At 40.4% G+C, this 13759-nt stretch overlaps 2 protein-coding genes across 3 annotated transcripts in view; both read right to left on the bottom strand.

Annotated features, from left to right (window-relative positions):
- Positions 1-1018: 1018 nt before the first annotated feature.
- On the bottom strand, positions 1019-5053 carry LOC119769510. Its single transcript, XM_038262245.1, has 2 exons — positions 4749-5053; positions 1019-1735 (listed from the first exon to the last, which is right to left on the bottom strand). Exons 1-2 carry the CDS (start codon positions 5017-5019, stop codon positions 1656-1658), a joined length of 351 nt encoding a protein of 116 aa, XP_038118173.1. The 5' UTR covers positions 5020-5053; the 3' UTR covers positions 1019-1655.
- LOC6036940 (PDZ domain-containing protein 8) overlaps positions 4573-13759 on the bottom strand; it is a 55803-nt gene continuing 46616 nt past the window's right edge. Inside the window, exons 3-8 of one of the 2 annotated variants that reach the window (XM_038262243.1) lie at positions 13413-13605; positions 13136-13346; positions 12089-13078; positions 11093-12032; positions 10915-11002; positions 4573-5213 (exon numbers count right to left, since the gene is read on the bottom strand). In XM_038262243.1, the coding sequence (XP_038118171.1) occupies positions 5029-5213; positions 10915-11002; positions 11093-12032; positions 12089-13078; positions 13136-13346; positions 13413-13605 (2607 nt within the window). In that variant the 3' untranslated portion in view covers positions 4573-5028. The remainder of the gene's footprint in view (positions 5214-10914; positions 11003-11092; positions 12033-12088; positions 13079-13135; positions 13347-13412; positions 13606-13759) is intronic. The other variant, XM_038262244.1, reaches the window with a different exon arrangement.

Here is a 13759-nt window from a genome sequence, read left to right on the forward strand (position 1 = left end):
AAGAAAAAGATGGGGGTGTCAAGAGAGTGGAGTGGACCGAATGTCACCAAAAATGGATTTTTTGTTTGTTTTTGAGGGAAAAACAACCGCCATGCCAAATATGGGCGGATTTGGTGAAGGTCAAAGTCGGACGCGTGGTCACTTGGGAAGGAATGACCCATATACAGTAAGGAAAATTGGGTAAAAAATATTTGAAAAAATACATAGCTCTGGTAAGTGAGTATTTTAAACAGGGCTGCTTTTTAACTGGGCACTCGATAATTGGGCTTTAGCTCAGATAAAAAGCAGACAAACGTCAAAAATAATAACAAAGCAAAATGCTCGAGGAGTCAGCGGATATTAAAATTAATATCAACAAATAAAAATCAATATTCCAGATTTCATGTAATTTATGTCAAATTCTACAGAGCTTTAAAGGGTATGCTATGGAAATATTTTTGATTTACCTTTATTTTATTTTCTTGCTAAGAAAAAACAATGCAGCGATGCTCCCCTCGCCAGTTTTTGATCAGCCCAGTTATCGAACAAGTACTGTACATAAGGAAATTAAAAGGTTGATAATTTTTTTTATTGTACTTATTGAATTCAAGACTTATTGAAATAAACTTCAAAAATAATAAAGCTTTTTTTAAATTTCTGAATTTGATAACTATTGATACGCAAATTTGTTCGAAAAACTACCATCTCACTAAACATTTATTTTGAAATAAAAAAAACACAAATTCAGCAATGAAAAATATCATAGAAAAAAAAGAATTCAGGTTTTTTGGGTCTAATATACAATTCAAACATAGTTTGCCCGAATTCATCATTTACAATAAATTTAACAGTATTTTTATAGAGAAAAGAACACATGAAATTCAGTTAAGGAAAGTTTGTCGAATTTTAACTAAATTTAAAATATTTTCCCGGTTTGTCAGTCGAATTCCCGAGTTTTTCTCCCTGTGGAGTTAATTCCAGATTTTTTTCTCGGTTTTTCCTCCACCCCTCTTTCTTTCCAAATAAAACCACCACCAGCTTGCATCGGTAAAACTTTATTGTAATTGATAATACTTGTTTGCCACCAATATTTCAGCTTATAGTCTAACCAACTCAGGGAGTTTCACCAGGATCGCCTCAATTTCCACTCAATTCCCAAGTCATCAATGTATAACTGTATAATCCGTAATTCTATCAATTTGAATGATGTCATGTATATATTGACTAGCTTCGTAAAACAACTCAAATTTTTGCTCAATATTCGTTTGTGTGATAAGGTCTGCCGTTCTGTGATGCTTTCTTTTATCATTTGTTTTGTTTCGATCCACTTTTTAAAACCATCAATTCTTACCTTTCGTCGTGCATTATCTTCCTATAGTCTAGCCTATGAGTTGGTTATATAAAATGATAGCCACCATCCTATACAATCTTTGCCCAAATACCAACGAGTAAAACTTAGAACACGATATTTTCATTCCGTATTTGTTTTGATTGAAAGTTAAATTAGCTACACAATACAACAGTTTTTTTTTTCTCCTTTTTCTTCTGTAGATAAAAGTCACACCAATAGAGAAAGGGTGAGTTGAGTTTGTAAAATTTTAATTCAATCCTTTTTTTGATGAGATTGCACTAGTTTTGTCCTGCTAGAACCGTTGCTGAGGGAATCCACCACTCCGCTAGAAGAACGATTCGCGCGGCAGTCCGGCGTTCATCCTGCGAAACAGTTCCTTCTCCCAGGGAGTCGTTCCGGTGGATCCTGCGGAGAGTGTTCGATGTTCGGTAAGAGGTTAGTAGAGGGAGACACAGAGATGTTTCAGTGTTAGTAAGAGACAGGTGGATCAGGTTCGCTTGGTTTGGGATCACATTTCCGGCGGATGGACAACAACATTCGTTTGATTGGTCTCATTTACAGCTTTCTTGCACTACGATCTACAAGGTGTTTACGTACGTTACAACTATCAATGTTATTGTTACGGGGGCGTTTTTGGAATGGCAGGTGGGAAGATGACATTGAAAATGCGAAAAGTAAACTATGAAAAAATGGCTCATGCTTTTATTATGCAAAAAACAGTGAAATAGTAATAAAACAATTGAAAACTTTATTTATTTACTTTAGAAAATATTTAAAATTCTCGATTTATGATATCGTCTTACAGAACCACAGAAAAAAGTTTAAATCATTTTAATAAAAGCTTTAAAATTCAGTCGAGTTTTATTTAATAGCGAAACGCTATTATTGCTATTATTGTTGTTTATTTCATTAACGTGACTTTAACCTGAAATGGTCATTCGTCACTTGTATCCTGACAGATGAGCAAGACAAGTTTTCAAATAATTTGCAGATATGATCGAAAATATTTCTATATATATATATTGACCCCATGAATGTTAATTTTATTTATAGTTAAAAAAGCAATAACTTGAAAACGGTACATTTCATTTCAAAAAAAAATTGGATTGCAAATTTAATTTTGCTTTGAAAAAATATTCTTAGATTTTGCACCTTCACGCGAAAAAACGAAACTATTGGCACTACGCCCCCCGGGGCATGGCCTTCCTCTAACGTGGGATTTCTGCTCCAGCGCCTCTGACGAGACAGGAGAAACCGGGACCGACGTTTTACTTCACCATCCGATAGAAGCTCAGTGGATAAGGCGGGAATCGAACCCGCGTCTCATAGCATCATCGGGATCGGCAGCCGAAGCCGCTACCCCTGCGCCACGAGACCCACCTTCACGCACTATGGCTCAAAAAATGTATTTTTGTGTACCTACCCTAAAATATATATATAAAAAAATAAAAGTTAAGAAAATGGGAAAACTGTAGTGATCGATAGAATAATTAAAAAATCAGATTTTTTTCCGTGTACCTACTCCTTACGAAAAGTCCTAATAATGACCTACAATTTTGCCGAATACACAAATCGATCAGAAAATTCCTTACCAAGATTAAGAATTTCATACATTTATACACCTATTTTGTATGACCAGTCCCCAAAATTGTGTGGAGACTTGTTTAGCGAAAATAATGATGCATAATGTGACAAACGGTAGGAAACGTGCAGAGCAGTTTTTCGTCGCGTTCGATTTGTGATCGCGAGTGAATGTGTTTTTTTGGAGCAATTAGGACCCTTGATTTCGAGTTGTGCAGATGAACAGTAGGGTGACAATAAAAAAAATCGACATCAGGGATACCCTCGGATCCGATACTTTAGGCAAAAATAAGTAAAACGCGCAAACTTTTACGCAAATGGACTGACGTTTTACTTCCCCATCCGATAGAAGGCGTGATCAGGCAAATCTCGTCTCGAAAAATGCCACCGGGTCCGTCTGGGATTGAACCCAGGCCTGCAGGGGTAAGAGGCTACCACGCAAACCACTAAACCACCGGATCCGGCGCAAAAATAAGTATCTGTGCCAATTTTGAGCTAAATCGGTTAAGGTTTAAAAAAGTAAATCTTTCCCAGTTCCTGAGAGGAACACCCTTGAAGTGTATCGGGGGCGGCATTTACAAAGCGGATTCAGTAGCAGTTTTTAACTCAACTAATGTTAACATGTTAAGGTTAATGTTAACATTCCTAAGGTGTCGTTGATAAGGTCCAGCTTGTGACGATGCACTACCTTCCCTTTACTAAGCAATCGAATCCAGAAGAGAAACGATCACCAGTTGTGGTCCGAGCCGGGATTTGAACCCCAATCTACCGCTTACGAGGCGGAAGCGTTACCACTAGGCTACTTGACTCGGTCAAGGTTAAGGTTTAGGAGTCGCTTTTTATCGTTAAAGCTGGGGAAAATCACAAAAAATTATGCAGAAAAACATCGTTTCAGTATTAAGTCTCACTCAAAATTGTCCAAGTGTGAGATTCTCGTAGGAAATTTATGTTCCTGCAACTTTGTCGAAGGGTGCAAATCAATGCGAGCCAGGGGGTATCTCTTCAGATTTTCCAAAATTTTAAATTTTTCTTGTCACCCTAATGAACAGTTAAAAAACAAAATTCTTCGTGAATTGATCGAACAAATAACGGCTTTGTTTTCAAATGGAGTTGAAGACGTTTGGCAACATAACCCAAGAATTGGCAGTTGTAGAATAACTCAGCATCGGAAAAGCATTCAAAAAATAAATAAATGAAATATTATAATTTTTTTAAAATTCCGCACTTTTCATCCAACTTCTCACCTGCCTTGACCAAAGGGACGTGTTGTGGTCTCTACATTACAATCTAACAATATTTGTTGTGTATGTGTCGTCGTCGTTGTGGATCTCACAGCAATTTGGAGCGGATGAGGGGACGTGCTTAACTATCTACGCAGCGTAGGCAGCTAAATTGGTTGCTAAAAAACTTGTCTTGGGAAATTATTTTGACTATACTTTTTACCAAAAGCTAGCACTGCGGGGGCGCAGAGTCTTACACACTGTGTGTGAGGGGGGAGCTAAAATGCTTGCTTGGTGTCACTTTATATTATTTATTTTTTTGTTTCATTTAAGGTACCAACAACAATCGACAAATGGCTTTGCATGGGTTCGTGTGCATTACAACGAATACAATTTTGCGTGTTTGATTCTGTGTGTGTGCCTTAAATGGAATCGACTTTCCAAGAAAATGCGTGCGTCGGTAGTGTTCAGTCTGTGCATAATCCACACCCTTGCTGTTGAGGTTTCTGTGCGAGGGCGCTAAGCTTGCTTGTGGGACTAAGGGTCGTACAGAGCACTACAAGTTCAAGTGTCCTTGCTGTACGTGGGAGTAAGCCACCGATTGGGAATGCTCTTACTAGCGCTGCTAACACTAGCGGACCGCTGAAAGATGCCAAGCGCCCGTTTGCGGCACGTGGTCAGCCGCCGGGAGCGGAAGGGGCTCCTTCGGCCGCTGCCACCGCCACCACCAAGCTGTTGCTGCGAAGATGCTTCGGCTGCCTCTACTACTGATGCTGCTTCGTCCTCCCCTACGGCCACCATCTCCGGGGCGGCTTCCAGGCGCTGGAAGCCGGATCCGGCGGTGGCCACTGGTTCTAGCCGGGACCCTAGCGAGAGCTGGCGAAGCATTCGCTAGTCTCATTGACTCAGATTACCCTGGACGTGCTGCAGGCCCGAGCACAGGTGCAGCATGATGACGCTCAGCGCCTGGACGCGCTCGTCCGACTGGCCGGCCAGGAAGGCGGATCGGGCGGCGTCCGACTGCTGCTGCTGCTGTTGGGAAGTGGTGCTGGTGCTGGTACTGCTGGCGTCCTTTTCGATCACTGGAAGTACGGAAAGAAAAAAGATTATTAAATGTTTAATGTCTGAAAACATCAATTTGTATGAAACATAAAGGCAGAGCGATAAAACTTTCACAACATTGATGAACTCAAAAAAGGAAAAAGGATATTTGTCATTTTCTATAATTAGTGTGGCAAATGAGTGATAGCAAAAACTATCATTTGATAAATCCTGAAAAAAAATATCAGAGAGTGTAGCAATCGACACTACAGCTTGTGGATTCTCATCCTTTGTCGCGAAATTCCCAGCAAGGCACTCTCTTTCTATCACTCCTCCTCCTGTTCCTCGACAACACGCTCTCACCGCTGAGTCTTTCGTTCTCTCAGCAATCTAAAATGAAAGAACGCTACAGGGCTATTTTGAACCGATCATGCATTATGTCCCGTTAAACTGCGCTGGTGAATTTGCTTCGTGGAGGCATTTAGAGCCTAACATTTCAAAAGGGCACAAAACTCTTGTTTACAAAAGTTGTGTGCCCTGTTGAAATGGTAAAACACTGTTGGCCCACTATTGGAGCGATAACTTCATCTCGCTGGTTCTTGAGCATAACTCAATAATCGGGATGTTCTTTTACAGTGATTTGTTTGAATGTCTAGATGAACCTAAACTTTTGCAGAAATCTTTTTGATCAATTCTGTAAGTTTCACAAAAAAAAAACATACAAATTTGATCAAATCGAGTACTGCAAAATTCTATGATCATTTAGACATCCAATTCACTAAAAAATAGTCGTCCCGATTGGTTGAGTTGTGCCGAGAATGAGCGGGTTGAAGTTACCGTTCTGTTCTCACGGTCGTGGATAGGCCTAAGGGTCACAATTGGTGTGAACAAGTTCAATTTCACGTACTCAGTTTTTTTTTTTTTTTTTTTTTTTTTTTGGGAGGGTGATCCAGCCGCACATCGTTGATGTCGAAACCTCTAAACTGGGCCCTCGTCCTGTCACGTCCGTCAGTAGTCTTGTCGTACATTACAACTAGAATCAGATCTGCCAATGAATTAGTACACTTCGACCAAATAAACACTGACGCTGTATGGATCTGACTCTAGAATAAATGCACAGTTGTGTGTTATTCATAAGTCCAAAATGTTCAATTATTCATATAAGTCCAAATATTCATTTGCGGATAACTACCTAACTTGAATTGAATACAAGATTTAAAGCAACCTATCCGAAAGCTACTCTTATCTCAAATCCCCGACATTTTAATTAATAGCCAAAAAACGTTTCTTTTAAAACCTGTCTGACTTCTTTTAAAAACAACAAAAAGTAGATTAACAGTTCATATTTTACAAGTCGCTAATTGAAAAAGAGACGACCATTTGATCGTCAGAATTCCAGTAGATCCTCGATTCGCAACAATGGTCGATACAATCATAATCCGACAACCGTTAGTTCAACAGATCAACGAATTTAGTCCGATTGATCGAGACTCTATGGAAATTTTGACAAATCAGAATGGTTTTTATGCTACTTGAATGAAAATCACTGATTCTGATAGAATAACTAAATTCACTGTTACTAATTTTGTCCCTAAATAACTAAAGGCAAAGTATAAAAAGTTGATATTTATAGTTAAAATCCTAAATTCTACAAACACTATTTTTTTAAACCCGCATCCTAACCTGACACCCACATTAAGATAGGGAAAAATCACATATGTAGCGGTTCATTGTACAAATGTGATATTTCCACTATCAGAGAACCTCCTTGTCTCGATGACAGCTTATCGGCCATCGATTAAGCCCTGAGACTACGCCAAAGTGGGTTCTCGCAGCATGAAGTGGTGTCCATGTGTAAAAATGGAAGCTTCAGCAATATACTGAACACTTCGATTTTAATTCCACATCGAATCAAATCATACTCTTTGCCAAACAAGCATCAAACCTATGACACTCATTATGACAAAGCCCAGGGAAGTTCAATTTCACGTACTCAGTTTTTTTGTCATCAAATCTGCATCTGGATAGTGAAACAAAATGAGGGGGAGAGGTTTTACATTTTTAAGACTGCATCTGACTCGCCGACTTTTTCGACGGTCGTTTCCAGCAACCAGGTCCAGTAAGGAACTGATCGTACAATAGATTTAAAAAAATAGTATCACCTAGGTTTTCATATAATTTTCCGTTTTCTTGTCACCCTAGTGACCACTAGTCTGTTCCATTTTGCGGTCATGTCGAGGAATTACGTGTTATTAGATATGGACAAAAATCTAACACCTTCGTTTCGATTTACTGAAAAGATAACTATTTTGACAATTTTATCGAAAATCAATGTGAATCATTACAAAAAATGCCTCCATAAGGTTTATTTTGTTAATTTATAAAAAAAAAGTTTTATCAAAGGATCAATTATTTTTGGTTGATTTCGGTTAAAACAGATACAGATCAACTGAATTAGTATATCAATTTCTTAATTCAAAGCTTCTAAACTACTTTTAAAACTGCTATTTCTTTTCAACCTGTAGTATATACCGATGCTCCCCCGTGGACGGTAATGTTACTTAAATTAAATTCTTTTAAACTTGTATTAGAGAAAAATCAGTAACTTTCTAAAGAATTTTCTGACAGATTTGGTGTATTCGGCAAAGTTGTAGGTATTGATGACGACATTTTAGAAAAAAAAAATGGACACACCGAAACAAAAATAGCCTATTTTTAGATTCCCATAATCACTTTTAAATTTTTGTTTTTTTTTTATTAAGCTTTAGGGAAATTTTTTTAAACATGTTTTTAGGAAATAGAAATTTGAGTCAAAAAAATTAGTAAGTATGTTTTTTTAAGTATTTTCCATGATTGTCCAGTCCTGAAAATATTTTTTTCGAAAAGTTCAAAATTTCCAATAAAATTGTTGCTGAAATACAGTGAATAAAAAAAGAAACAAGAAATTTGAAGTTTTTAAGTCTCATCCAAACATTCCCACATTTTGTGATGCCAATATCTCAGCAACTAATGGTCCAATTTTAATTTTTGAATATGACACATTTGTGAAATTTTATGATCCGCTCGATTTTTATTTAATTTTGGAATCAGCGTGTAATACAGTCCCGCCCGTGTGGATCAATCGGACCGCGCACTGGATTCTCAATCCAGAGGTCGCCGGTTTGAATCCCGCGGCGGGCGCTCTAAAATTATTTGTGTAAATATGGGCGGCGAAGTCCTTGTAGATAAAAAGGAAGACACTGGTGGTTGGTACTAGCAATGGTGGCCGACAGCTATAAAGTCAACTTCGTTTTTTTTTCGTGTAATACAGTCCAGACTCGATTATCCGAAGGCCTTGGCCAAATTTCTTTTCGGATTATCAAATTCTCGGAAAATCGAATCACGAAAACATTTTTTTTTTTCGCTGTCTTACTTTTGATTGTTGAGCTCTAGTATGACCTCTTAACTACTCTAAGATTATTTAGAATTTTTAAATCCAAGATGGCGGCTATAATGGCGGTGACGAAATATTGGAAAAAATGCATTTTATTGTGAATCAACTTTTTAAAATTAACAAAAATGGGGTCGCAGAACTCGAATTTAATGTTAAAAAAAGAAAATAAAAAAAACCTTTTTTTGGCGATTCGATTAATCGAAGTCCCATTAAAACCTTCGGATAATCGTACTTCAGATAATCGAAATTTCGGATAATCGAGGTTTCGGATAGTCGAGTCTGGAATGTATTAAATTTTTAGCCATAATGGACATCACTTCAAAATTTTCGATTATGTATGTACCATTTTTGTATGTACTTTTGTATTCGTATTGGTGAACCAATGACACAAAAAAGCTTCTTTGGTCATAGGGAAGGCCCCACAAAGTTTGAGTCAAATAAAAAAAAAACGAAAAATAAAGATGGTCGAAATCGGCCGATTTTCATAGTCAAGAGATGTCTGTTGTAGTGAGTACAAAAGTATATTTTTGTATTTTTTTTAATTTATTTTTCCTTCAAAACAAAAATTTGAGTAATGCGACCCTATTTCAACCAAATTTTAATAGTTGACTGCCTACTAAATTACAAAATATATGTTTTCGATATTTCATCATCGCCTTTTTGGACGTCATTTTGGATAAAAAAAATCTAAATCACTGTAGCGTAGTCTAGGGGTAAAACTATTGAAAATTTTCCAAGGCCTTCAGATACAGTCGACTCTCTGGCTGTCGATCTTCTCGATATCAATAATGCTCCATGTACCGATGAATTCTTCAGTCCCTTCAAACTGCATACTTCGATTGTCTTTATTCCTCGATATTTTCTCTTGCTTGAAGGATCTCTTCCTCGACGGTCCCTTGGATTCTATTTGCTTTAAATATCTATTCCGATTGTCAATAATTACACTTTCTCATGGCTTGCATAGACACTTTTCTTTGAGAAACGAAGCTTTGAAGGGTGTTTGACATTTCGACGGTAACATTTCAAAAGGCATCATGTACATTTTGACACTTTCTGGGTTATTGCATATTCTGAAAGTACTCCTAATAAGCTACCTCTCCACCAAAAATGAGCAAAAGTTACTTCAGTAAAGTTTTTATAATCATGATTTTAAATAAAGTAACATAAACAAAATCTCTGCCATCAGCAGTCCCTGTTTATATAGCCCTGTCAACCTGTCAAACAAAAGACTACATAAACCTCGTGACGAAAAAAAAGCAACATGAAAAAAGCGCCATGTACATTCGGCGAAGAAAAACGAATCATAACAAAGCGACCCCCTCAATGACAGCAGGGTGATATAGACGTTGGTGATTTCAAAAGAAGTTATGTTTGTTTTTCTTAAATATAATGACGGAAATAATGTTTTATTGAATTTGGATGATCAAGTATCAATAGAAGCAACGTTTTTCATCGTTTGTTATCATTAGAACATCTTATTTTGCTTTTATATTAAAATGGGAATTGAAAATGGATGCTCAACATTCAAATTCGTTTTTCTCAAAACGCATGGTTTGTACATGATGCTTTTTTAAATGTTGGCGTCGATTTATTTGTTTTTGTTTGCTAGACGTTGCCATGATTCTCTCCTATAGCTGGTCAGCAAGAAAAAACAAATATCAATCGAGTCTTCATTTTGCATCGTTCTGTAAACTGATGCTTCTTTTCCTCAACGGTCCCTTGGATATTGACAACCAGAGAGTCGACTGTAATTGAATGTGAAATATATTGCAATTGGATGTGCCCAATTAGCTTCTAGACTAGCTTAATGTTGTAGTAAAGTTGTTTGAACTCGGTTATTAAATATCCAATAAATGTTTAACAATCAATAAAAAGTTAAAAGTTTCATAATATTTTGACAGGGCCAAATAGTTTTTCTTCTTTGTTTGTATGGAGGATTAGTGCGTTTCGCCACGTTTCGCTCCTTGTTCAATGTACATATTGCATACAATTTCTGGATCGTATGCAAAAGCGATGAACCGCCCTAATTCTCCATACAAATTATAGAGATATTTAGGAGGAGGAGGGGATAAAATAAGGACCCCAAATGTCATGCTTGCCCTCAAAATGAGCACGGGCAGTATTTAAATTTGTGTAGATTGTGGATATAAATTTTAGATTACTTTTTCAAAATAAGCAATGCGTCATGGGTTTCCTACGTACATAGAACCTTTTGAAAAGTAAACGAAACCCCGTCTTTTCAGAATCAATTTGTTAGAAGAAAAAAAAAACCAACTAAAAATACAAGCCAGATAGCAATAACAACTTACATTTAGTGCCGTTTTCTTTCGCAACATTTAGGACTTGATAGGATTGATTCAGCGTCTCGCAGTCCAACGCAACGTGAAGTTTGTTAAGCTAAAAGACAAACACAGCGGTTAGTACGGGGGCGTCTACAAGCACAAACCATCCTCCTACAACAACCCACCCAATGCCGCCCTTTCTTACCAGCTTGTTGATCTTCTCGGTCCGCACGTCCGCCTCGCACTCCGCGTAGATAATCTTGCTCGAACTCTTCGCCAGCGCCATCAACGTATCGGACGACCCGTACTCCATCAGCGGCGCGGTCAGCTCGACGATCTGGTCCATCTGCAGCTCCTTGACGTCATCCGGCAGAGCCTCCAACCGCTGGGTGACCACCACAAACGGGTTCGCGTTGGCCACGTTCGCCAGCGATTGCTTGCGCGGGGTGTGCTGAGGCGTCGGGGGAAGGCTTTTGCTGCTCTGGTTCAGCGACGACACCATCGGGATCGACAGGTTGTTGGCCGAGTTGACCCGCTTGAGGCCTTGGGCGAGCAGGTCGCTGAAACTCTGCCTGTGGGATTCCAGGCGGGACTTTGCCTGCTGCTGCTGCTCTTCGGCGATGTCCACAAAGTCCTCCACCTCGATGGTGGGCGAATCGACCTCGGTCACGCGGAACTCCGGCTGGCTGGTGGCGGAGCTTGTCTGCGTGGCGTCTCCGGCGCTGCAAACCGTGGAACTTTGACACTTGTTGATGCACTTTTTGTGGCAGCACATGGCACATTCCCGGCACTGGACGGCGTCCTTCAGCCAGATCTTCTTGCCGCAGTAATCGCACTGGGTCGTCCGGTGGAAGTGCGTCCGGATAAAGTCGTGCTGCTGCTGCTGTAGTGAAGTAGGGGGTTGCACGAGTTTAGTCTCGGACGACGTGGCGGCATCGGGTTTGTCCTCGTCGAGCTTGTCCGCCGAGCCCTTGCTGATGGTGATGAGTTTGAGCTTTTTGATGTTTTCGGAGCTGCTTTTCATCGAGGGGGTGCTGCCGGACGCGGTTGCGAGCGATCCTTCTGTCCAGACGAACGAGAGTAGGACGTCACCGTAGCAGTAGTTCTGGTCGAAGCCGGACTGCATGGACAGCTGATGGTTTGATCTGAGAGAAAGAAGAACTTAAATTTTGAAGGAATTGAGTCGTCCAAACAAACTTACACATCAATCGCCTCCGGCGGCAGCAACGGGTACTTTTTCAAGTGATGCCCCAGATGGGACTCGCTGCACTCCTGCAGTATACTACTGATCGGAATGTTCAAATAGCCCAACAGTCGATGCTCGTCGCTGCTTTTACCAAACACGCTCAGATTCAGGTAGGAGAACGGTTCCATCAGCTGGAAGCTGCACAGGTCACCCATTCGGATGAACGAGTTGAACTCACAGTCTACGGAGGAATGCTGCGGGAATCCGTCAAATGTGGCCTTCTTCAACGCGGGCTCATGGTGTGGCGACTTGGACGGGGCGTCTTCTTTCTTCTCTTTGGACGCGTCCAATCGCTTCACGGGAGTCGTTCCGGGAGTATTGGAGAGGCTGGATTCTCCTCCGCTGTCCCGCGAACTGCGCCGGGACAGTTTGGTCTTCTCCTTCACAGCTGCCGATCCGATCTGTACCGCTTCCACATTCTTGCTGAACGTGATCAAGTTGGGATCGATCTCTTCGTAATCTTCCAGGTCGTCCATTAGGCCGTCGTTCTTGATCACGCCCGGAATGATCCGTTCGATGCGCAGTATAAACATTGGTCTATTAAGTGCTTTGATGATCTTTGCCACCTGGTTGATTGTGTTGACCCGTTTGCCCTGGATCGATAGCAGCAGATCACCACGCTTCAGGTCCGCTTTGGAAGCAGGTGTGTTTGGGATGACGGCTTCGATGATGACCAGTTGGTCGGACTGCTTAAACACAATTCCAATCTGCTGGTTTTTAGCCTTGTGAATCTCGAGATCTAGCGAAACTACCATGTTGTTGTCGTCCTGCTGCCGGGCCACAACCCAGGGCATGTGGGCCAAAGTTAGAATGCAATACACGTGGGACAACCGAGCGGTTCCATTCAACCGAGTGATTTCCTCCACAATGACTTCCAGCGTTCCGCTGGGCGGAATCTCCGGCTGGTCGTAGTCTTCGTCCACACGGTGGAAGAAGGGTTTATATCTACGAAAAGATCAATATTCAATACCCAGCAAGCAACCATCAAATTCCACAACATACCTTAGCTTATAGTTTGGCAACGTGTGTTTCCTCCGGATTGCCTTCCGGATCTGGTTCGAGATAAGACTCGTCACGTTCGATTGCATCTGGCGACCCTGAAACTGCGACTGGACCTCCAGGTCGACCTTGGGATCCCCGACAAAGCTCAACGACCAGTGGGTGTACGGCTTTCGCGTGAATTGCAACCGAGCAATGCCCGACACTTGTCGCACTGAAAAATGGCACCAGTTTTGAATACCCCGTACCGAATGTTGTGAATAATTAACAGCCCAAGTACCTTTCACCGAAAGTGACCCCTTCTTGCCCAGTACCATGTCGGCATCGATTGCCAGCCGAAAGTTGCCCTCGTAGCTCAAATCCAGCAGCACGTCCAGGCTCTCGATGTGCTGCTCGTCCTGGTGCAGGTCCACGTTGTGTAGGCGGATGTTTTTAATCTCCGGGAATTGGCTGCCCAGGTCCAGGTCGCGAATCTAGAAGCATTCCACAGTTAGAATTTTTCATGTTGAAAAAAAAAATTAAAACTACAAGCCTAGGTTTCAACATTTGGATGAAAAAAGTGTTTTAAAATGCATTTTACACGCTTCCAGTTGCTTTGCAATCATTTGTTTTCGAAATATCGATGTA

The sequence above is a fragment of the Culex quinquefasciatus genome, chromosome 3, assembly GCF_015732765.1.
Source record: "Culex quinquefasciatus strain JHB chromosome 3, VPISU_Cqui_1.0_pri_paternal, whole genome shotgun sequence".
Lineage (NCBI taxonomy): Eukaryota > Metazoa > Arthropoda > Insecta > Diptera > Culicidae > Culex > Culex quinquefasciatus.